The sequence below is a fragment of the Pristiophorus japonicus genome, chromosome 1 (genome assembly GCF_044704955.1).
Source record: "Pristiophorus japonicus isolate sPriJap1 chromosome 1, sPriJap1.hap1, whole genome shotgun sequence".
Taxonomy (NCBI): domain Eukaryota; kingdom Metazoa; phylum Chordata; class Chondrichthyes; family Pristiophoridae; genus Pristiophorus; species Pristiophorus japonicus.
Window position 1 is genome coordinate 533,504,924 of NC_091977.1, and position 24,400 is coordinate 533,529,323.

Consider the following 24,400-nt stretch of genomic DNA (forward strand, 5'->3'; position numbering starts at 1 on the left):
GCCGGGAAATTGTGTTGGGGAAATTGATGGGATTGAAGGCCGATAAATCCCCAGGGCCTGATGGACTGCATCCCAGAGTACTTAAGGAGGTGGCCTTGGAAATAGTGGATGCGTTGACAGTCATTTTCCAACATTCCATTGACTCTGGATCAGTTCCTATGGAGTGGAGGGTAGCCAATGTAACCCCACTTTTTAAAAAAGGAGGGAGAGAGAAAACAGGGAATTATAGACCGGTCAGCCTGACATCGGTAGTGGGTAAAATGATGGAATCAATTATTAAGGATGTCATAGCAGTGCATTTGGAAAGAGGTGACATGATAGGTCCAAGTCAGCATGGATTTGTGAAAGGGAAATCATGCTTGACAAATCTTCTGGAATTTTTTGAGGATGTTTCCAGTAGAGTGGATAAGGGAGAACCAGTTGATGTGGTATATTTGGACTTTCAGAAGGCGTTCGACAAGGTCCCACACAAGAGATTGATGTGCAAAGTTAGAGCACATGGGATTGGGGGTAGTGTACTGACATGGATTGAGAACTGGTTGTCAGACAGGAAGCAAAGAGTAGGAGTAAATGGGTACTTTTCAGAATGGCAGGCAGTGACTAGTGGGGTACCGCAAGGTTCTGTGCTGGGGCCCCAGCTGTTTACACTGTACATTAATGATTTAGATGAGGGGATTAAATGTAGTATCTCCAAATTTGCGGATGACACTAAGTTGGGTGGCAGTGTGAGCTGCGAGGAGGATGCTGTGAGGCTGCAGAGCGACTTGGATAGGTTAGGTGAGTGGGCAAATGCATGGCAGATGAAGTATAATGTGGATAAATGTGAGGTTATCCACTTTGGTGGTAAAAACAGAGAGACAGACTATTATCTGAATGGTGACAGATTAGGAAAAGGGGAGGTGCAAAGAGACCTGGGTGTCATGGTACATCAGTCATTGAAGATTGGCATGCAGGTGCAGCAGGCGGTTAAGAAAGCAAATGGCATGTTGGCCTTCATAGCAAGGGGATTTGAGTACAGGGGCAGGGAGGTGTTGCTACAGTTGTACAGGGCATTGGTGAGGCCACACCTGGAGTATTGTGTACAGTTTTGGTCTCCTAACCTGAGGAAGGACATTCTTGCTATTGAGGGAGTGCAGCGAAGGTTCACCAGACTGATTCCCGGGATGGCGGGACTGACCTATCAAGAAAGACTGGATCAACTGGGCTTGTATTCACTGGAGTTCAGAAGAATGAGAGGGGACCTCATAGAAACATATAAAATTCTGACGGGGTTAGACAGGTTAGATGCAGGAAGAATGTTCCCAATGTTGGGGAAGTCCAGAACCAGGGGTCACAGTCTAAGGATAAGGGGTAAGCCATTTAGGACCGAGATGCGGAGGAACTTCTTCACCCAGAGAGTGGTGAACCTGTGGAATTCTCTACCACAGAAAGTTGTTGAGGCCAATTCACTAAATATATTCAAAAAGGAGTTAGATGAGGTCCTTACTGCTAGGGGGATCAAGGGGTATGGCGAGAAAGCAGGAATGGGGTACTGAAGTTGAATGTTCAGCCATGAACTCATTGAATGGCGGTGCAGGCTAGAAGGGCCGAATGGCCTACTCCTGCACCTATTTTCTATGTTTCTATGTTTCAAGCTGTATGAACCTCTGGGACAGGTCTAGAACAGAATACCCAGGTACTGCATTCTGAACCATGTGTTTTGCCACTATTATATCTAGACATTGTGTTTTTTATATAAATGTGTAGTGTGTAAATGTTCTAAAACCAAGGCCATTATTTTTGGTTCGCACCATAAATCCTCCTACTCTGTCACCAATCCCATTCTCCTCCCCATTCACTTGCGCTGACTAAGCCACAACTTGGCACTGCCTGGCCATCATCATCATCATAGGCAGTGCCTCGGAATCAAGGAAGACTTGCTTCCACTCTTAAAATGAGTCCTTAGGTGGCTGAACAGTCCAATACGAGAGCCACAGTCCCTGTCACAGGTGGGACAGATAGTCATTGAGGGTAAGGGAGGGTGGGACAGATTTGCCGCACGCTCTTTCCGCTGCCTGCATGCTCTTTGCGATGAGACTCGAGGTGCTCAGTGCACTCCTGGAAGCACTGCTTCCACTTAGGGCGGTGTTTGGCCAGGGACTCCCGGGTGTCAGTGGGACCTTTAAACCCTGCATTCTGTCAGGCACCAAGACCGCCTCATTTCACCCGAGCAATACTAGCCGTCTTCGTGATCAACTCAGCTCCTCTGTCGCCAAAATCATTAACCACACTTCTGCCCGAAACGCTGCCGCCCTCATCCTTTGCTACACCAACTCCTGTTCACTCCATCCTAACTGAACTAAACAACAGCTTGCAATTACATAGCGCCTGCAACGTAGCAAAATGTCCCAAGCCACTTCACAGGAGCGTTACCGCACACAATTTGACACAGAAACACATAAGGAGACAGTAGGGCAGGTGACTAAAAGCTTGGTCAAAGAGGTAGGTTTTAAGTGGCGTCTTAAAGGAGAGGTAGAGAAACAGAGATTTAGGGAAGGAATTCCATAGTTTAGGGCCCGGGCAGCTGAAGGCACGGCCGCCGATGGTAGAGCGATTGAAATCGAGGATGCGCACGAGGCCAGAATTGGTGGAGCGCAGAGATCTCGGGAATGGGGGGTGTAGGTTGTTCTGGCTCACCAACATATTCCATTATAGCTCCCATTCCAAATCCCTTGACTACCTTGCTCCACCCTATCTCGGTCACCTCTTGCAACCCTCTGCTCCCTGCCTCTGTCCCTGTCCCTTCGTGTATTCTTCCACAGTTGTTAGCTGTCTTCACTGTCATGATCCCACTCTCTGGAGCCTTCTTCCTAAACATCTCTACCTCTCTCTCCATTGAAAGCCTCAAAACCCATTTTTTTGAACCAGTCTCCTGGACTAGTTTCAATCGCCTGGATGGGTCGGAGAGGAATTTTCCCAGATTTTCTTTCTCCCTAAATTGGCCTGGGCTTTTATCTGGTTTTTGCCTCTCCCAGGAGATCACATGGCTCCGGTTGGAGGTAGAGTGTACAATATTTCAGTGTAAGCGGTGTCGCAGTTGTATAAGGCGGACTGGTTGGGCTGGGTGCTCTTTACCTTTCCGATTCATAGGTTTATATGTAACCTTCAGGGCTGCTGACCGAGGGCCGTGCGGCTCTTTATCGGCCGGCGCGGACACGATGGGCCGAAATGGCCTCCTTCTGAGCTGTAAATTTCTATGTTTCTATGTTTCAAGGCTTTTAGTCACCCCTCCTACCTCTGTCTCTCCACTTTTTATTAAGCACAAAAAGCTCCAGACAAAGTTGAAGGTAATTGCTTTGGTTGCAAAGATGGGATTCTGAAAATGGTCAGCGTCTCAACCCTTCCCACTATCAAACTAAACTTCAAAGACAAATTCAAAGCGCAACACATTTGTAACTTAAAAACCTCGAAATTTACTGAAAGCATTCTGCAGAAAGGGAATGTGAAAAATTCTGCAGTTAATATTTCAGAAAATACACAGTATTTAACTAACATCCTTTGACATTTTCAGGTATCACTGAACCTTGTCACTAACTGCTCTCAGTAGAAAATACAAAGCAAACATTTTTATTTGCTCAATAGATAAGCGAGTTTATGGCTAACTATCTGGATAAGACACACACGTTTTAACTGTTCTTTAGCAAATCGCTCCAGTTAATCCACACGGAGGCGGAAGTAACCATTAAATGCATCATTGCGATAAATTTGCCTGTGAATGCGCAACCACACACAAAAAAAACGCAACATGTCTGCGATCATAAATTCATTTGTGCCACAATTTTCTTGCTCTCTCTCTCTCTCTCTCTCTCGCTCGCTCTCTGTGGAACTGCCACATCACAAAACTGATTCTTGGATACTGGCCTAACCTCACTCGTGCCTCGTCGACAAGGCTCGGGCTGTTCAGAAAGCAGATCGAGAAGATATCCGACTTTAGCTTGCCCCCCCTCCTCCTCCTCCTCTCTCTCTCTAAAGCTCTTGGGCTACTTACTGACAATAAGACAAACTCCCTTTAGCAGAGGATAAATGCAGGACCGTTTTAAACTCCCTCCTGGGACCGGGGGGCTTTCCTGTGAATTTGTTCAGGGGGATGATTGGCCGGGGGGAGAAGGCAAACAGAAAAAGCTTCAATGTCGGATTCAATATCAGAAATACCCTGTAACTCAGCAGGGCCCCCGCAAGGATACACTTTCAAATAATAGCTTAAAAATAACATGTTAAATGAACACCCCAGGCTGATCCAGTGTGTTAATTATATGGTGTTCAGGATGCAGGATTTTAAAGTTCGTTTACATGGAGGCTAATCAGTTTAAGGGCTTCAGGGTGGGCACAAGGGGTTTGTTAATACAACGTTGTTAATTATAAGAAGTTCACATTAAGTTCAAGGAATTATTACAAGGGGTGCAGAGGGGATTAATTATTTTAAGGGGTTCAGACGTGATTAGAAGGGTACAGGGAGATTAATTATATGAGGTACAAAGCGTTAAGGAGTTCTGGGGTGGGTTTATGAATGATTAATTATAAGGGGTACAGGGCTTTGCTAATTATAAAGGGTACAAGGAGGTTGTTCGTTTTAAGGGGGTTAGAAACATAGAAGAAACAGATATTTCCAGCGCAGAAGGCGGCCATTTCGGCCCATCATGTCCATGCCAGCTGACAAAAAGACACACGGCCCTCGGTCAGCAGCTCTGAAGGTTACAAATAAACCGATGATGAACAATGAACAATGGTGGAAAGGTAAAGAGCATCCGTGCCACACAACCGCGATAACCCATGTATCGCCATATTTTACACTCACCCCATACGGAATCATACGATCTTCAGGGAGGCGCAAAAAAACAAGATAACAACCCAGGCCAACTGGGGAAAAAAAAATCTGGGAAAATTCCTCTCCAGGCGATCAAAACTAGTCCAGATCACCACTCTGGCCATACTAGATTCCCTGAAGTACTTACCATTGTATCTGCGCCAAACAAAGGTTATCCAGTCTAATCCCAATTACCAGCTTCAAGTGCCCATCCAAGCACCTTTTAAATGTGGAGAGAGTTTCTGCATTCACCACCCATCCAGGCACCGAGTTCCAGACCCCCACAACCCTCTGCGTGAAGAAGCACCCCCCTCAAATCCCCTCTAAACCTTCCACCAACCACCCTAAACATATGCCCCCTCGTAATTGACCCCTCCACCAAGGAAAATAGGCCCTTGCTATCCACTATATCTAGACCCCTCAAATTGTTATACAGGGTACACCTCAATGAGTTCTCCCCAGCATCCTCTGTGCCAAAGAGAACAAATCCAGCCTATCCAATCTGTCCTCATAGCTAAGATTCTCCATTCCAGGCAGCATCCTCGTAAATCTCTTCTGCACCCTTTCTAGTGCAATCACGCCCTTCCTATAATACGGCAACCAGAATTGCATGCAGTACTCCAGCTGTGGCCTAACCAAAGTATTATACAATTTAAGCATAACCTCCCTGCTCTTATATTCTATGCCTCGACCAATAAAGGCAAACATTCCCTATGCCTTCTTAACCACCTGGCCTGCTACTTTCAGGGATCTGTGGACAAGTACGCCAAGGTCCCTTTGTTCATCTACACTTCTAAGTGGCCTACCGTTTATTGTGTATTCCCTTTCCTTAGTAGCCCTACCCAAGTGCATTACTTCACATTTCTCCGAATTAAATTCCATTTGCCACTACTCTGCCCACCTGACCAGAAGATTGATATCCTCCTGCAGTCCATGACTTTCCTCTTCAGTATTAACCACACAACCAATTTGTGTCATCTGCAAACTTCTTAGTCATACTGCCTATATTCAAATCTAGATCATTAATGTATACCACAAAAAGCAAGGGACCTAGTACTGAGCCCTGCAGAACCCCACTGGAAACATCCTTCCAGTCACAAAAACATCCATCAACCATTACCCTTTGCTTCCTACCTCTGAGCCAATTTCAGATCCAACTTGCCACTTTGCCCTGGATCCCATGGGCTTTAACCTTTGTGACCAGTCTGCCATGTGGGATCTTATCAAAACACGATCTTCCCTTAACAAATCCGTGCCAACTGTCCCTGATTAATCACTGACTTTCTAAACGTAGATTTATCTTGTCCTTCAGGATTTTTTCCAATAATTTTCCCACCACTAAGGTTAGGCTGACAGGCCTGTAATTACTCTGCCTATCCCTTGCTCCCTTCTTACACAAGGGTACTACATTCACAGTCCTCCAGCACCATGCCTGAATTCAAAGAGGACTGGAAAATGGTCAAAACCTCGGCTATTTCCTCTTTTACTTCACTTAACAGCCTGGGATGCATTTCATCCGGGCCTGGGGACTTATCCAATTTCAAAGCTGCTAAACCCCTTAGTACCTCCTCTCTCAGTATGTTTATTTCATCTAATATTTCACATCCTCCTCCTCGATAGCATTGTCTGCATCACCCCTCTCTTTTGCAAAAACAGACGCAAAGTTTGATTAAGAACCATACCCACATCTTCCGCCTGCACACAAAGATGACCCTCATGGTCTCCAATAGGTCCTACCCTTTCTTTAGTTATCCTGTTGCTCTTAATATATTTATGGAACATCTTTGGGTTTTCCTTGATTTTACTAGCCAAGAATTTTTCATGCTCTCTCTTAGCATTCCTAATATCCTTTTTAATTTCACCTCCAAACTCCCGACATTTCTCCAGAAATTCTACAGTATTTAGCTGTCGGTATATGACATATGCTTCCCTTTTTTTCCTTTATCCTCCCTTGTAGGTCCCTAGGCATCCAGGGGGCTCTACATTGTTATTCTCAACTTTTTTCTTTAAGGGTACATATTTGGGTTATTGTACAAGGTTCAGGGGTTTACAAGAATTATTAATTTGAAGAGGTTAAGGGTGTGGGTTAATTTTAAGGGGTTCAGTGTGAGGAGGGGTTTTTCAGGGGTTCAGGAGTTGTTAATTATAAAAGGATACAGAGTTATTTATTTGTAGGGGGTGGGGGCAGGCGGGGGAAGAATGTGTGAATTGTAAGGAGTTTTGAAGAGGGGTCCGTGTTAATGTTAAGGAGTTGGACAGGGTTTGTGTTAATTTTAAGGAGTTTGGGGCAGGGGTCTGTGTTAATTTTAAGGAGGTCGGACAGGGTTTGTTTTAATTTTAAGGGGTTTGGGGCAGGGGTCTGTGTTAATTTTAAGGAGGTCGGACAGGGTTTGTTTTAATTTTAAGGGGTTTCGGGCAGGGGGTCTGTGCTAATTTTATGAGGTATGTGTTAATTTTAAGGGGGTTTGGGACAGGGGTTTGTGTTCATTTTAAGGATGTCGGACAGGGTTTGTTAATTTTAAGGGGGTTTGGGGCAGGATCTGATCTCATTTTAAGAGGTTTGGTGGTCTGTGTTAATTTTAAGGGGGCTTGGGGCAGGGTCTGTGCTCATTGTAAAAGGTTTGGGGCGGGGGTCTGTGTTAATTTTAAGGGGTTTGGGGCAGGGGTCTGTGCTAATTTTATGAGGTATGTGTTAATTTTAAGGGGGTTTGGGCAGGGGTTTGTGTTAATTTTAAGGGGTTTGGGGCAGGGTTTGTGTTAATTTTAAGGGGTTTGGGGCAGGGTCTGTGCTCATTGTAAAAGGTTTGGGGCAGGGGTCTGTGTTAATTTTAAGGGGTTTGGGGCAGGGTTTGTGTTAATTTTAAGGGGTTTGGGACAGGGTTTGTGTTAATTTTAAGGGGTTTGGGACAGGGTTTGTGTTAATTTTAAGGGGTTTGGGGCAGGGTTTGTGTTAATTTTAAGGGGTTTGGGGCAGGGTTTGTGTTAATTTTAAGGGGTTTGGGACAGGGTTTGTGTTAATTTTAAGGGGTTTGGGGCAGGGTTTGTGTTAATTTTAAGGGGTTTGGGACAGGGTTTGTGTTAATTTTAAGGGGTTTGGGGCAGGGTTTGTGTTAATTTTAAGGGGTTTGGGGCAGGGTCTGTGCTCATTGTAAAAGGTTTGGGGCAGGGGTCTGTGTTAATTTTAAGGGGTTTGGGGCAGGGGTCTGTGCTAATTTTATGAGGTATGTGTTAATTTTAAGGGGGTTTGGGCAGGGGTTTGTGTTAATTTTAAGGGGTTTGGGACAGGGTTTGTGTTAATTTTAAGGGGTTTGGGGCAGGGTTTGTGTTAATTTTAAGGGGTTTGGGGCAGGGTTTGTGTTAATTTTAAGGGGTTTGGGACAGGGTTTGTTTTAATTTTAAGGGGGTTTGGGGCAGGGTTTGTGTTCATTTTAAGGGGGTTTGGGGCAGGGTTTGTGTTAATTTTAAGGGGGTTTGGGGCAGGGTTTGTGTTAATTTTAAGGGGGTTTGGGGCAGGGTTTGTGTTAATTTTAAGGGGGTTTGGGGCAGGGTTCGTGTTAATTTTAAGGGGTTTGGGGCAGGGTTTGAGAGACATGTCGCGGTTTCTTTCGCCCCGATCTGCTCACCTTTGGCTTCTCCTTCCTCTTGTTTCGCCTCCTCTGCTCCTCGATCCGCTGCTGCTGGACGTCGCCGGGCGTCTTGTCCCTGTTGCGGGCGCCTCCTGGCCCGCCGCACCCGGCTCCGCTCCTCCGCCCTCCGGCCGAGGCCTCGGCGGCGCTAGCCCGCCGCTTGCCCAGCGCCAACAGGCGGCGGCCGAGGCGACAGGCGACGGCCCACAGCACGGCCAGCGTGAGCAGCGTGAGCGACAGCAGCAGCAGCAGCCAGCCGGCCGAGCCGGGCGCCTGACGCCTCAGCCACGGCTCCAGGCCCAGGTCGATGCCCAGGCCTTGGCGCAGCAGGCCCAGGCCGGCCCACACGCCTTCCTCCAGCCGGCCCAGCAGCAGCTCAGCCTTGTCGGCCAGCACGTCCTGCCAGTTGGCCGCCATCTCCGCTCCTGCTCCCCCGGCCGGCTCCGTTACATGGCCCGCGGGGTTTCGGCGGACGGCAACTTCTTTTAGGTTCCTCGCCCCCGGTCCCCCAACTCCCACTCGAGGCCTGTCGTGGCCTACTTTAAAATAAAAACGCCTCCCCCTCTCCTGCCCCGACACTCACTGCATCCACTCGCCACACTCTCTCTCAACTCAGGCCCGGCGCTACCACCGGGGCCTCCGCACCCGCCCCGCCACAGCCCGCCTCCTGCGGCGCATCTCCTCCCGCCGCTGGTGGCGCTGCAGCTGGAGGACTCCCGCGATAACCATTCTGGCCAATGATTTATCTCCTCCCGCCGCCGGTGGCGCTGCAGCTGGAGGACTCCCCGCTATAATCATTCTGGCCAATGATTTATCTCCTCCCGCCGCTAGTGGCGCTGCAGCTGGAGGACTCCCGCGATAACCATTCTGGCCAATGATTTATCTCCTCCCGCCGCCGGTGGCGCTGCAGCTGGAGGACTCCCCGCTATAATCATTCTGGCCAATGATTTATCTACCCCCCCAACGCTGGTGGCGCTGCAGCTGGAGGACTCCCCGCTATAATCATTCTGGCCAATGATTTATCTCCTCCCGCCGCCAGTGGCGCTGCAGCTGGAGGACTCCCCGCTATAATCATTCTGGCCAATGATTTATCTCCTCCCGCCGCCGGTGGTGCTGCGGCTGGAGGACTCAGCCCGCTATAGAAATCTGGGATCGTGATTGATCACCTCGAACCGCTAGAAGCGCTTTCTCTGGCTGACTCAATCCGCTATATGGCTCTGGCCGGTAATGTATTTCCTCCAACCGCTAGGGGTGCTGTCGCTGGCTGACTCAACCTGCTGTAGCACTCTGGGCTGATGCTTTATAACCTCCCACCACCTGTGGCGCTGCGGCTGCAGGACTCAACCCGCTATCGAACTCTGGCGTTGTGATGTATCTCCTCCAACCGCTAGAGGCGCTGTCGCTGGCTACCTCACTCCGCTGTGTAGATCTGGCCCGTGATATCGCCTCCCACCACTAGTGGCGCTGCGGCTGGAGGACTGAACCGGCTATAGAACTCTGGGCTGGTGATTTATCTCCTCCCATCGCCATATGGTTGATTCAGCCCGCTATAGAACTATTATAAAACTATTACTTGCTGCTGAATCTCCACCGGCCACTTGGAGCGCTGCTGCTGGCTGACTCAGCATGCTATATAGCTCTGGTCTGGTGTGTATCTCCTCCTACCGCCAGGAGCGCTGCGCCTGGCTGACTCTGTCAATCCACTAACACAACACAACTGCGGTTGCAATGTATCCCCTCCAAGCGCGAGGGGCGCTGTAACCTTGCCCTTCAGCCCTCCGATGCAGCGTTTTCTTCCTGCAATACAGCCCTCCGGCCACTCGCGGCGCTGCCGCCCGGCCCTTGGTTTGGACCACGCCCGCGATAATCCTCCCACCGCTCGGGGCGCTGTGACCCTGGCCGTCAGCCTCCTGTGTCGCCTGTAGGTGGCGCTCGGTCTGTCTGGTGTGTGTCCAGGGAAGGACAGTGAAGGAGGTTGTGGGTAAGATTGAAACTTAGCTTGTTTGTAGCAGAATGATTGGGATAAATCATCTTTTAGAATCGAAAAGGATAGAATTACAGAACGGTTACAGCACGGAAGGAGGCTGGTGCCGGCTCTCTGCCAGAGCACTTCAGCCAGTCCCACTCCCCCGCCCTTTCCCCATCGCCCTGAAAATTCTTTTCCTTCAGATACTTATCCAATTTCCTTTTTGAAAGCCACGATTGAATCTGCTCTACCCTTTCAGGCAGTGCATTCCAGATCCTAACCACTCGCTGCGTAAAAAAGTTTTCCCTCATGACGCCTTTGGTTCTTCTGCCAATCCTTCTCTTCGTAGCCAGACCCCCGGATTCGAGGATGACTTGCTTCCACACTAAAATGAGTTCTAAGGTGAATGATGAGACCGAAGCGGGCCTGATATTCCAGGTCCCAAGCTTCATTTTAAAGGGTGGAAGATGCCTGTGCATGAATTCTGTTAACGTGGGGTGGCCGTTGCACACCAGCCACCACACGGGCTTGACAGAGCTAGGTCTTGGTCCAGTGGCAAGGGTTAACCAGGACGACTGGAGCCCAGGCTCTGCTGCATGGGCCTATCACACACAAACATATTCCTACTGCTCCCCTCCCTCCCTCCCTCAGATTCTCTCTCCCTGGTTTTCAGAGATTGTGTGTAGGTGAGCACATTGATCTTGGAGCAGCTTGAGTGTTTGTCCATAGAATACTGTACCTCGGGATCTCCGGCCCCAGCTCCAGTGCACTGCGCTCCAGCGCACTGCTCTCCATCTCAGGCTCTGCTGCACTTTCTCCACTCTGCAGTCGCTCACGCTTTAGGAGTTGGTTATCATTTACTGGTGCCCACCCCAATCCCCCCATTTACTGGTGCCTGCCCCTAACCCCCCATTTACTGGTGCCTCTCTCCAATCCCTCCATTTACTGGTGCCTGCCCCTAACCCCCCATTTGCTGGTGCCTCTCTCCAATCCCCCCATTTACTGGTGCCTGCCCCTAACTCCTCATTTACTGGTGCCTGCCCCTAACCCCCCATTTACTGGTGCGGCCCCAATCTCTCCATTTACTGCTGCCCTCCCCAATATCCCATTTACTGGCAACTTAAACCTCTGTCCTCTGGTTCTCGACCCTTCATTCAATGGGAACAGTTTTTCTCTCCTCTGTCAAGATCCACCATGATTTTGAACACCTCGATCAAATCTTTTCCCAACCTTCTCTGCTCTAAGGAGAACAACTCCAGCTTCTCCAGTCCATCCACGCAACTGATCCCTGGAACCATTCTTGTAAATCTGTCCTGTACCCACTCCATGGCCTCACATCCTTCCTAAAGTGCGGGGCCCTTTGTCCTTCGTAATTAACTAATGCTTAGTACATGAGTTAGTCCAAGAGCGAGAAATTTATACAGCGCATTTCACGACCACTGGACGTTTAAACTGCTTTACAGCCAATGAAGTACTTTTTCAAGTGCAGTCACTGTTGTAATGTGGGAAACGCAGCAGCCAATTTGCGCACAGCAAGCTCCCACAAACAGCAATGTGATAATGACCAGATAATCTGTTTTAGTGATGTTGATTGAGGGATAAATATTGGCTCTGGACACTGGGAAGAACGCCCCTGCTCTTCTTCGAAATAGTGCCATGGGTTCTTTTATATCCACCTGAGAGAGCAGACGGGACCTCGATTTAACATCTCATCTGAAAGACGTCACCTCGGACAGTGCAGCGCTCCCGCAGTACTGCAATGGAGATTTTTCTGCTTAAGTACCTTCTCATAAACTTCTGACTCAGAGGTAAGGTTCCTACGAATTGAGCCAGCGCTGGGAAAGGGACCTTAAGGCTATAAGAAAGATCCAAGGTTATAAGAAAGAGGCAGGTGATGTGTGAGGCCAAGAGGCAGTGGGCAAGAGGACTGAAACACCAACTATCAAGTCACACACTATCAGATAATGGTAGGATCAGAGATACAGTGACCGGGGACCAAGGTTGTCTGCGAGGTGATGTGAGAAATGAGAGGAGAGATTGAGGCTCAAATTACAGCCGGTGAGGTAATGGGAGAAAATGGGTAATGGAGCTGAGAGTGCCGGTAATACCAATGGGAGGTAACTGAGTCTGGGAGTGGAATTGCGATATTTGGGGAGGGGATGGGAAAGGACCAGACTGGCGGGAGAGACACAACACTGTACTGTGGTAAAGGGAAGTAGTAATTGCAGGGCTGACAAGATTAAGGGACAGACTAAACTGGCTCGGAATGTACTCCAAATTGCGCAGAAGCAGATATTTATTGTTTTACATTCACGATTTTCTGTGTTTTAAAATTTTAACTGGATTTCATGGTGGACAGTGCTGAGCGGCCAGAACGCAGGGTCGAGTCTTGTGTTTCCACCTCTTCCTCCTTTAAAACTATCGTTCAAACATATGATCAAACTTCTGGTCAGCTCTCATAGAATCATAGGAAAATTATGTCACATCGTGTTCGTGTCGGTCGAAAAAGAGCTAAACCCACCTTCCACCACATCCAAGTATTTTTTTAAATGTGGTGAGGGTTTCTGCCTCTACCACCCTTTCAGGCCGTGAGTTCCAGACCCCCACCACCCTCATCTCCCCTGTCTCCTCATCTCCCCCCTAAACCTTCTCCCAACAACTTTCAATCTATGCCCCCTGGTTGTTGACCTCTCTGTTAGGAGAAACACTCCTATCCACTCTATCTCGGCCCCTCATCATTTTATACACCTCAATAAGGTCTCTCCTCAGCCTCCTCTGTTCCAAAGAAAACAAGTCCAGCCTATCCAATCTTTCCTCATAGCTAAAATTCTCCAGTCCCGGCAACATCCTCGTAAATCCCCTCTGTACCCTCTCACATCCTTCCTGTATTGTGATTGGCTCAGCATTCATTTTTATCTGATTAGGCCTCCGGATGTTTTATGGGTTAGAAAATATGACACAGCACAGAAGGAGGCCATTCGGCCCATCGTGACTGTGCCGGCTCTTTGAAAGAGTTATCCAGTTAGTCCCACTCCCGTATACATGCACATTTCAATTTTCAAACATAAATCCATTTCCTTTTGAAAGTTACTATTGAATCTGCTTCCACCACCATTTCAGGCAGCGCCTTCCCGATCGTAACAACTCGCTGCATCAAAGGATGTCTCCCCATCTCCCCCTCTGGTTCTCTTGCCAATGTAGATCAGCAAGCCCAGGGGCGTTGGATGTGCGAGACTTGGTGCAGGACTCAGTGTATGAGTGACAGAATCTTGGATCAGCTGATATTGATGGAGGATAGGAAGTTAGGAAGTGGAACAGGGGAGCTTTGGAATAGTGGAGGATGGAGGTGCGAAAGGCATAGACGAGACTTTCGGCAGCAGGTGGGCTGAGGTCGGGGGTCAAAGGGTCAATGTTACAGAGGGGACAATAGGTGGTCTTCATGGTGGAGACGATATGGGGTTGGAAGCTCAGCTTGCGGGGAAAGGAATTCTGAATTTTTGAATAGTCTGATTCAACCTGAAGCAGTGGACGGAGAGGGCGATGGAACCGGTGCTGAGCTTACGGAGTTTGTGGCGGAGGCTAAAGAGGATCCTTCTGTCTTCCCAATGTTCAACTGGAGGAATTTGAAGCTCATCCAGGTCTGAGTGTCGGACAACCAGGCCAACAACACAGAGGCAGTGGAGGAATTGAGTGGTAGAGTTGGTCATCAATGTGATCCTATGTAAGAACATAAGAAATAGGAGCAGGAAAAGGCCATTCGGCCCTTCGAGCCTGCTCTGCCATTCAATGAGATCATAATATAAGAACATAAGAACATAAGAAATAGGAGCAGGAGTAGGCCATTCGCCCCTTCAAGCCTGCTCTGCCATTCAATGAGATCATAATATAAGAACATAAGAAATAGGAGCAGGAGTAGGCCATACGGCCCTTCGAGCCTGCTCCGCCATTCAATAAGGTCATGGCTGATCCGATCATGGAATCAGCTCCACTTTTCTGCCTGCTCCCCATAACCCCTTATCCTCTCTGAGAGAAGAAATTTCTCCTCATCTCAGTTTTAAATGGGCGGTCCCTTATTCTAAGATCTAGTCTCCCCCATCAGTGGAACCATCCTCTCTGCACCCACCTTGTCAAGCCCCCTCATAATCTTATACGTTTCAATAAGATCACCTCTCATTCTTCTGAATTCCAATGAGTAGAGGCCCAACCTACTCAACCTTTCCTCATAAGTCAACCCACTCATTCCCGGAATCAACCTAGTGAGCCTTCTCTGAACTGCCTCCAAAGCAAGTATATCCTTTCGTAAATATGGAAACCAAAACTGCACGCAATATTCCAGATGTGGCCTCACCAATACCCTGTATAGCAAGACTTCCCTGCTTTTATACTCCATCCCCTTTGCAATAAAGGCCACGATTCCATTGGCCTTCCTGATCACTTGGCTGATCTTCGACCTCAACTCCACTTTCCTGCACTATCCCCATATCCCTCGATTCCCTTAATATCCAAAAATCTAGCGATCTTTGTCTTGAATATATTCAACGACTGAGCCTCCACAGCCCTTTTGAGTAGAAAATTCCAGATATTGACAAACCCTGCGAGTAAAGACATTTCTTCTCATCTCAGTCCTACCCCTTATTCTGAGACTGTGACCCCTGGTTCTAGACTCCCCAGCCAGGGGAAACATCCTCCCTGCATCTATCCTGTTAAGAATTGTGTACGTTTTGTTTGCATGCCTTTGAATGATGTTGCTAAGAGACAGCAACATGCAGATGACCAAGAGGAGGGGGGGCCAAGGAAAGATCCATAGGGAAAACCAGAGGTAACGGTGGGGGAGTGGGAAGAGAGACCAATGCTGAAGATACTCTGGCTAGAACTGGATAGGTAAGCGTGGAACCATGTGACGGCAGTATCACTGAGTTCGACACTGGAGGAGAAGCATTGGAGCAGGATGGTTTGGTCAACCGTGCCAAAGGTCGAGAAGGTGAGGGGGAATAGTACACCAAGGTCACAGATCATAGAGGATGACACTTGTGGCTTTGGGCAGGGACATTTCATGCTGAGACAAGGGCAGAAGCCTGATTGAAGAAATTCAAACATAGATTTGCAGAAATGCAAATGAATTTCAGACACATTATCACATTCCAGGACTTTGGAGAGGTAGGTGAGGTTTGAGATGGTGCAGTATTTGAGTGGTCAGCAGTTTCATGGGAATGGGGTCAAGAGAGCAAGAGGTGGGCCAAATGGACCAGATAAGATTCATAGAACATAACAGCACAGAAGGAGGCCATTTTGGCCCATTGTGTCCGTGCCGACCAAAAAGAGGCTATCCAGCCTAATCCCACTTTCCAGTTCTCTATCCACCTCTCCAGATTGGAGAGGTCGATAGAATTTTTGATACTAAAGGGTTCAAGGGATATGGAGATCGGGTGGGAAAGTGGAGTTGAGGTCGAAGATCAGCCATAATCGTATCGAATGGCGGAGCAGGTACGAGGGACCGAATGGCATACTCCTGCTCCTATTTCTTCTGATCTTATGTTCTTGGTGATGGAGAAACCAGAAAATGATGCGGATTCAGAGATAGGACAAGGTGAACCTTGAGGGAGGTTTGCCATGGTGGGCACAGGGAATGGGGGTATGGGAAAGTGTCAGCTGAAAGATTGGTCTCAATCATAGTGACAAAGAAGCTCATTAGCTCCATTAGCATCTTAAACGATAAGGGGATAAAGGGTTATGAAGAGAGGGCGGGGAAGTGGAGCTGAGTCCATGATCAGATCAGCCATGATCTTATTAAATTGCGGAGCAGCTCGAGGGCCGTATGGCTGTTCCTATTTCTTATGTTTTTATGTTCTCTTTAAACTTATTGTAGATGGGGGTTGGGGATGCGAACAGAGGAGATTGGTTTAAGGAGATTGTTGGTATTTCTTGGAGCAGGGAGCATTTTTTTTCAGAGGAGAGCATGACCTGATAGTGCTTAATCTGGTCCAACCAGATCTGGCAATAAGTGACTAAGATAGATGTGTGCAAATTATTCTCAAGTCTGTGCTCCTTGGACTTGAGGGAGCAAAGATGGGGGCTGTACTGTTTGAACCACCCTTATCCGGAACCCTCGGGACCTGACCTGTGCCGGATAGGGGATTTTTCCGGACTTGGGGTGGTCACGTTAAATTGGATGGTAAAAGCACTGAGCAAGGGGATATCGGGGCTGGCTTGCTTAGGACTGGTAGTGGAGCAGAGATCAATTGGGGGCGGGGAGAGGGCGGTGGATCCCGGGGTCAGCCCAGCAATTCCAGGAGTCGGCAACGAGGAAGGACTTCAATTTGTCCATGTCGGAGTTCTGCACATGCGCCACCTGGTGCCCGGGAAAGGTTCTGGACGAGGGGTGGTTCCGGATAAGGGTGTACTGGGGGAACGACCAGCGTGAGAGAGAGTAAAGGTTTTACTGAAGACAAGGGCATTAAAAATGGAGGTGAGGGAATGGGTGAACAGATCCAAAGCTGCGGAAGTATTGTGGTGAATGGAGAGCCAAAGGCTAGACAATGAAACAGTGGGAGTTTGCAAGTGACCTGGAGGAGAGAGTTTGTTCCAGGGCAGAAGCAGAAGGAAGTAGGGTTCGAAGGGGGTGGGGAGATTTGGGTGGGGAGGGATACAATGAGGCGCTCGGAGATGACCTTGTTTGTGATTGTGTCAATGGGAGTAGAACGGCCATGTGAGATGCAAGATCAGTAGGACGTCCGAAAGGGCTTTACAGCAAGTGGATTATTTTTCCAGTATAGTCACTGTTGGCCCACATTGTCCACATGCCCAACACGAGACTCCCAAAGCAAGCGCTCTACTCGGAACCCTTACACGGCAAGCGAGCCCCAGGTGGGCAGAGGAAACGTTTCAAGGACACCCTCAAAGCCTTCCTTGATAAAATGCAACATCCCCACCGACACCTGGGAGTCCCTGGCCAAAGACCGCCCTAAGTGGAGGAAGAGCATCTGGGAGGACGCTGAGCACCTCGAGTCTCGTCGCCGAGAGCATGCAGAAATCAAGCGCAGGCAGCGGAAGGAGCGTGTGGCAAACCAGACTCCCCACCCACCCTTTCCTTCAACCACTGTCTGTCCCACCTGTGACAGAGACTGTAATTCCCGTATTGGACTGTTCAGCCACCTGAGAACTCACTTTTAGAGTGGAAGCAAGTCTTCCTCGATTTTGAGGAATGGCCTATGATGATGATGGTGAATGTAGAGAAACACAGGAGCCAATTTGCGCACAGCAAGCTCCCGCAAACAACAACGAGATAAATTATGAGATTAAGGGGCCAAAATTGTCCTTTCTTCCCCTAAATTCTGTGGATTTTTGAAGGACAAGCATGAAATTGAAAACATTGTACTTCCTTGGAACACTCGTTTTATTATTTTGTGTCTGTTTCATCCTCTGGATAAGTAGAGTTAAGCCAAATTATTTCAGCATCGAGAAGAAGAAATGGAAGAGTCAGCTGGAGCTTAATTCACCAGAATGTGCGGAGCTGAGCAAAGTACTTACTCTTAAACCCAAGAGGTTTTCTGAAGATGATTTTATTAAACGAGTCAAGGAAATTCAGAAATGCGAGTGGAAAAAGAATCCTGAAGAGCACACAATTTTAAGATCAGAGTTGGAGAAATGTTGTAACGCAGCTCAAAATGTTGTTGTTACACAAGTTAATACGCCACTGGGAACAAATCTGAGCTTTGATGCAGAACCTAAAAGAATTATGAGGATTACAGAAGATATTCTTAAACTGATTCCTAAGACAGACCCTTTCAAAGACCATGTATTTAAACGTTGCTCTGTTGTTGGAAATGGAGGAGTTCTAACTAACAGCAGCTGTGGAATGGAAATAAATCAGGCTGACTTTGTATTCAGGTGTAATCTTCCCCCTATCATGGACTATATGGATGATGTGGGAACTAAAACAGATATTGTGACAGCCAATCCAAGTATCATTACAAGGAGGTACCAAAGTCTGAATTTAAGGAGAAAACCTTTTGTGGACTATATATCTGCCTATAAAGATGCATTTATTATGCTGCCTGCATTTTCTTATTCAATCAATACGTCACCTTCATTTAAAGTTTCTTACACTCTGCAAGATTTTGGAACAAAACAAAAGGCAATATTTTTAAATCCATCATACACGAAAACTATCATTCCGTTCTGGAAAGGCAAAGGCGTTAAAGAATATCGTCTTTCCAGCGGTTTCATTATATTAAGTGCAGCAATGGAGCTGTGTGAGGAAGTATGGGTGTATCGATTCTGGCCCTTCTCTAAAGGTGTGCATGGAAACCAGTTCCACCATCATTACTATGACAATATGATGCCAGGTACAGCTCACTCAATGCCTAATGAATTCTACAAACTTCTGCAGCTTCACATGAAAGGCATTGTGAAACTGCACGCCGATAAATGTGACTAAATATACGATTGATATACTGCAGGAGACAAACTTTATTAGTTTGTGAATCATAGTACAAAATGTATTTTTATTACTTGATGCATGTTATAAATTGTGTTATTGTGGTGATAATTGTCGAGAGTGTTTTTAGATGATTCCGGTGAGGAGAGGCTTGAGATGCTCAGACTTTTTTCACTGATGTAGGGAAGGATGTGAGATCGGCCACAAATGAGGCCAGGACCCAGATATGCTGAGTCTCGGCCTTACGGCTGGATTCCACAATAGTCTTTTGGAGACATAAACAAGGATTAAACAGGGTCACGGCTGGGGGCATGGACTCCCTATGTTAAGGGACCTGGCATTGGGTAACCAGAGATACACCTAGTGAGACATAACTTGCCAATACCTTTGAATGTGGGGCACATCTGGGGGTTCAAGGCTGTGATCGTGTTCTGAGTTCCTGAAGAGAAACCAAATTTTATTTTTTAATTAAATGCAGCCCTTTATAAATGGGACCACTGAGAGCCTTCTGTTTGCGAGGTGAAGACACCTCCCCCGGCCTGATACTTTCTGGTTATATCCATCCACCGTGGCTCCATATCCCTTAATACCTTTGTCGAGCAAAAATCTATTGATCTCAGATTTATAATTATTATTTGAGCTAACATCTACTGCTTTTTGTGGCACCCTTTGTGTGACGGAGTATTTCCTGACCTCTTCTGGCTGGCCTGACTCTGGTTTTAGGGTTATGTTCCCTTGTCCTGGGCTTCCCCACCAGCAGAAAAAGGTTTTTTATCTAACGTAACAATTCCCCTCAAATCCTAAAAATCTCAATCAAGTCACCTTCTATATTCCAGGGAAAACAAGCCTAGTTTATGTAATCTCTCCTCATAATTTAACTGTTGGTGCCCTGGTAACATTCTGGTCCAGCTAATGGAGAGACCCCAAGCATGGGATTCGTTTCGGATTGTTCGAGCAAATGCAATGTGCCGAATGGCTAACTTGTCTCAGGGACTGGACAGGTTAGATGCGGGAAGAATGCTCCCGATGTTGGGGAAGTCCAGAACCAGGGGACACAGTCTTGGGATAAGGGGTAGGCCATTTAGGACTGAGCTGAGGAGAAACTTCTTCACTCTGAGTTGTTAACCTGTGGAATTCCCTGCCGCAGAGAGTTGTTGATGCCAGTTCATTGGATATATTCAAGAGGGAGTTGGATATGGCCCTTACGGCTAAAGGGATCAAGGGGTATGGAGAGAAAGCAGGAAAGGGGTACTGAGGGAATGATCAGCCATGATCTTATTGAATGGCGGTGCAGGCTCGAAGGGCCGAATGGCCTACTCTATGTTTCTATGTTTCGATGTTAAATCTCAATCAGGCAGCCACGGGTCGGTCAGGAATCTCCTCCGGCGACATTTAATAAATTTCCCTAGCTGATTGTCCCGGAAGTGATCGTCACCGCGCTGGATGTTCCCGCCCCCTCGGTCACCCAGCGGCCCCCTCACCGACCAGCGGCGACCCCCTTTCCGCCCCCCCCCACCCGCGGGAAATTGCCCCGCGGAGCGGAGGGGCCGCCGGTCGGTGCCCCGACAGGTTTCCCCGGCGGGATGCTACGTGTGCCTGGGCGGCGCATCCGTCTTAAAGGGGAGGGCGCGCTGCAGGCGCCTCCATTTTATTTTATTTGTCGGCTGACTCCGAGTTCGGCCCGGTAATGGTGGCCACGGGTTCGGCCGGGCTGCCAATAGGCACCCCTGGCTGAATCCCTCCCCGTTGACCCAGTGAGCAGCAGGGAGTCCGGCGCCATCAATGAGGCCTACAAAAGGCCCAGCACGTCGGAGAGGCGGGAGTTCGAGCAGCAGGGAGTCTGGGGACGTCGGTGAGGCCTACAAAAGGCCCAGCGCATCAGAGAGGCGGGAGTTCGAGCAGCAGGGAGTCCGGGGATGGCGTTGGAGAGACCAGCCGGTGCAGCTGCAGTGGGGAGAGAAGGCAAAAAAGAAGTAGAAAGAAATCGAAAGGTGACGTCACAGCCAAGGGGGTAAGTGATTTGCTGGTGATTGGTGAGTAGTTTTTTTTTTCTATATCAGTAAGTAACCTTTAGCATTTATTTTTGCCAAATTAAGTTTACCTAGGGGTTAAGTCATGGCAGGAGAGCTCAAACATGTGTTATGCTTCTCCTGTACTATGTGGGAAGTCAGGAACGCTTCCAGTGTCCCTGATGACTACGTGTGCGGGAAGTGTGTCCGGCTGCAGCTCCTGACGGACCGCGTTGCGGCACTGGGGCTGTGGGTGGATTCACTCTGGAGCATCCACGATGCTGAGAATGACGTGAATATCACGTTTAGTGAGTTGGTCTTACCGCAGGAAAAGGGTACGCAGCCAGATAGTAAATAAATAGGTGACTAACAGGAAGAGCAGTGCAAGGAAGGTAGTGCAGGGGTCCCCTGCGGTCATCCCCCTGCAAAACAGATACACCGCTTTGAGTACTGTTGAGGGGGATGACTCATCAGGGGAGGGCAGCAGCAGCCAAGTTCATGGCACCGTGGGTGGCTCTGCTGCACAGGAGGGCAGGAAAAAGAGTGATAGGGGATTCAATTGTAAGGGGAATAGATAGACATTTCTGCAACCGAGACTCCAGGATGGTATGTTGCCTCCCTGGTGCAAGGGTCAAGGATGTCTCAGAGCGGGTGCAGGGCATTCTGAAAAGGGAGGGTGAACAGCCAGTTGTCGTGGTGCATATAGGCATAGGTAAAAAAAAGGGATGAGGTCCTACAAGATGAATTTAGGGAGCTAGGAGCTAAATTAAAAAGTAGGACCTCAAAAGTAGTAATCTCAGGATTGCTACCAGTGCCACGTGCTAGTCAGAGTAGGAATCACAGGATAGCTCAGATGAATACGTGGCTTGAAGAGTGGTGCAGAAGGGAGGGATTCAAATTCTTGGGACATTGGAACCGGTTCTGAGGGAGGTGGGACCAGTACAAACCGGATGGTCTGCACCTGCACCAGGGGGAGTGTTTGCAAGTGCTGTTGGGGAGGAGTTAAACTAATATGGCAAGGGGATGGGAACCTATGCAGGGAGACAGAGGGAAGTAGAATGGGGCAGAAGCAAAAGATAGAAAGAAGAAAAGTAAAAGTGGAGGGCAGAGAAACCTAAGGCAAAAAGCAAAAAGGGCCACATTGCAGCAAAATTCTAAAGGGGCAAAGTGTGTTCGAAAGACAAGCCTGAAGGCTCTGTGCCTCAATGCGAAGAGTATTCGTAATAAGGTGGACGAATTAACTGTGCAGATAGCAGTTAATGGGTATGATGTAATTTGCATCACGGAGACATGGCTCCAGGATGACCAAGGCTGGGAACTCAACATCCAGGGATATTCAACATTTAGGAAGAATAGACAGAAAGGAAAAGGAGGCGGGGTGGCATTGCTGGTTAAGGAAGAAATTAGTGCAATAGTAAGAAAGGATATTAGCTTGGATGACGTGGAATCGGTATGGGTGGAGCTGTGGAATACCAAGGGGCAGAAAACGCTAGTGGGAGTTGTGTACAGACCACCAAACAGTGGTAGTAAGGTTGAGGACAGCATCAAACAAGAAATTAGGGATGCATGCAATAAAGGTACTGCAGTTATCTTGGGTGACTTTAATCTACATATTGATTGGGCTAACCAAACTGGTAGCAATGCGGTGGAGGAGGATTTTCTGTAGTGTATTAGGGACGGTTTTCTAGACCAATATGTCGAGGAACCAAACAGGGAGCTGGCAATCCTAGACTGGGTGATGTGTAATGAGAAAGGACTAATTAGCAATCTTGTTGTGCGAGACCCCTTGGGGAAGAGTGACCATAATATGTGTGGAAGAAAGAATCTATGAACACCTGGCTTAGTTTAGAGGGAAGGGTTAAATTCTGTTTTTTGCTATGCTTAAAGAAATAATAAGACTAGAAAATAGCCACGCTTTTTAGCCTTGAAACTTAGAGATGCAATTAAATGACCATCTAGTATTAAAAGGGAGTCTCCTTTTTATTCTGCTTATCAGACTGTGAACAGAGAGAAACTATGCAAGGACAGATAGAGTGTGTACCTCCCGAGACGGCCTTTGTACTCGCGGGACTAATGAATAAGATTCCTTTTCTATTTCTGTATTCAATTTCTGTATAAAGATAAGTGCAATTTGCTTGTACGACAGAGTTTTGCCTTGGTACGGTCCAAGCAGGCTCTCCGAGATATATCTTGCTTTTTAAAATAAATTCTCTCGAAGTGCACTTCTGAAAGTCTCCGCCTGAGTTAATTTAAGCTAAATATTTCCTCGACAATATGGTAGAATTCTTTATTTGGATAGAGAGTGACACAGTTAATTCAGAAACTAGGGTCCTGAACTTAAGGAAAAGTAACTTCGATGGTTTGAGGCATGAATTGGCTAGAATAGACTGGCAATGATACTTAAAGGGTTGACAGTGGATAGGCAATGGCAAACATTTAAAAATCACATGGATGAACTTCAGCAATTGTACATCCCTGTCTGGAGTTAAAAATAAAACGGGGAAGGTGGCTCAACCGTGGTTAACAAGGGAAATTAAGGATAGTGTTAAATTCAAGGAAGAGACATATAAATTGGCCAGAAAAAGCAGCAAACCTGAGGACTGGGAGAAATTTATAATTCAGAAGAGGAGGACAAAGGGCTTAATTAAGAGGGGGAAAATAGAGTACGAGAAGAAGCTTGCCGGGAACATAAAAACTGACTGCAAAAGCTTCTATAGATATGTGAAGAGAAAAAGATTAGTGAAGCAAATGTAGGCCCCTTGCAGTCAGATTCAGGTGAATTTATAATGGGGAACAAAGAAATGGCAGACCAATTGAACCAAATACTTTGGTTCTGTCTTCACGAAGAAAGACACAAATAACCTTGCGGAAGTACTAGGGGACCGAGGGTCGAGTGAGAAGGAGGAACTGAAGGATATCCTTATTAGGCGGGAAATTGTGTTTGGGAAATTGATGGGATTGAAGGCCGATAAATCCCCGGGGCCTGATAGTCTGCATCCCAGAGTACTTAAGGAAGTGGCCCTAGAAATAGTGGATGAATTGTTGATCATTTTCCAACAGTCTATCGACTCGGGATCAGTTCCTATGGACTGGAGGGTAGCTAATGTAACACCAATTTTTAAAAAGGGAGGGAGAGAGAAAGCAGGTAATTATAGATCGGTTAGCCTGACATCAATGGTGGGGAAAATGTTGGAATCAATTATTAAGGATGAAATAGCAGCACATTTGGAAAGCAGTGATAGGATCGATCCAAGTCAGCATGGATTTATGAAGGGGAAATCATGCTTGACAAATCTTCTGGAATTTTTTGAGGATGTAACTAGCAGAGTGGACAAGGGAGAACCAGTGGATGTGGTGTATTTGGACTTTCAAAGGGCTTTTGACAAGGTCCCACACAAGAGATTGGTGTGCAAAATCAAAGCACATGGTATTGGGGGTAATATACTGATGTGGATAGAGAACTGGTTGGCAGAGAGTCGTGATAAACGGGTCCTTTTCAGAATGACAGGCAGTGACTAG

The 24,400-nt window shown here is 47.6% G+C and overlaps 1 protein-coding gene and 1 pseudogene across 2 annotated transcripts in view; one reads left to right on the plus strand and one right to left on the minus strand.

The window, feature by feature from the left end:
* mtdha (metadherin a) overlaps positions 1-9,162 on the minus strand; it is a 120,077-nt gene extending 110,915 nt beyond the window's left edge. The window contains exon 1 of one of the 2 annotated variants that reach the window (XM_070896686.1): positions 8,467-9,162. In XM_070896686.1, coding sequence (XP_070752787.1) covers positions 8,467-8,886 — 420 coding nt within the window. In that variant the 5' untranslated portion in view covers positions 8,887-9,162. The remainder of the gene's footprint in view (positions 1-8,466) is intronic. The other variant, XM_070896679.1, reaches the window with a different exon arrangement.
* An 8,627-nt stretch (positions 9,163-17,789) lies between these two features.
* LOC139272405 (alpha-2,8-sialyltransferase 8F pseudogene) lies at positions 17,790-18,872 on the plus strand (annotated as a pseudogene).
* Positions 18,873-24,400: the final 5,528 nt, after the last annotated feature.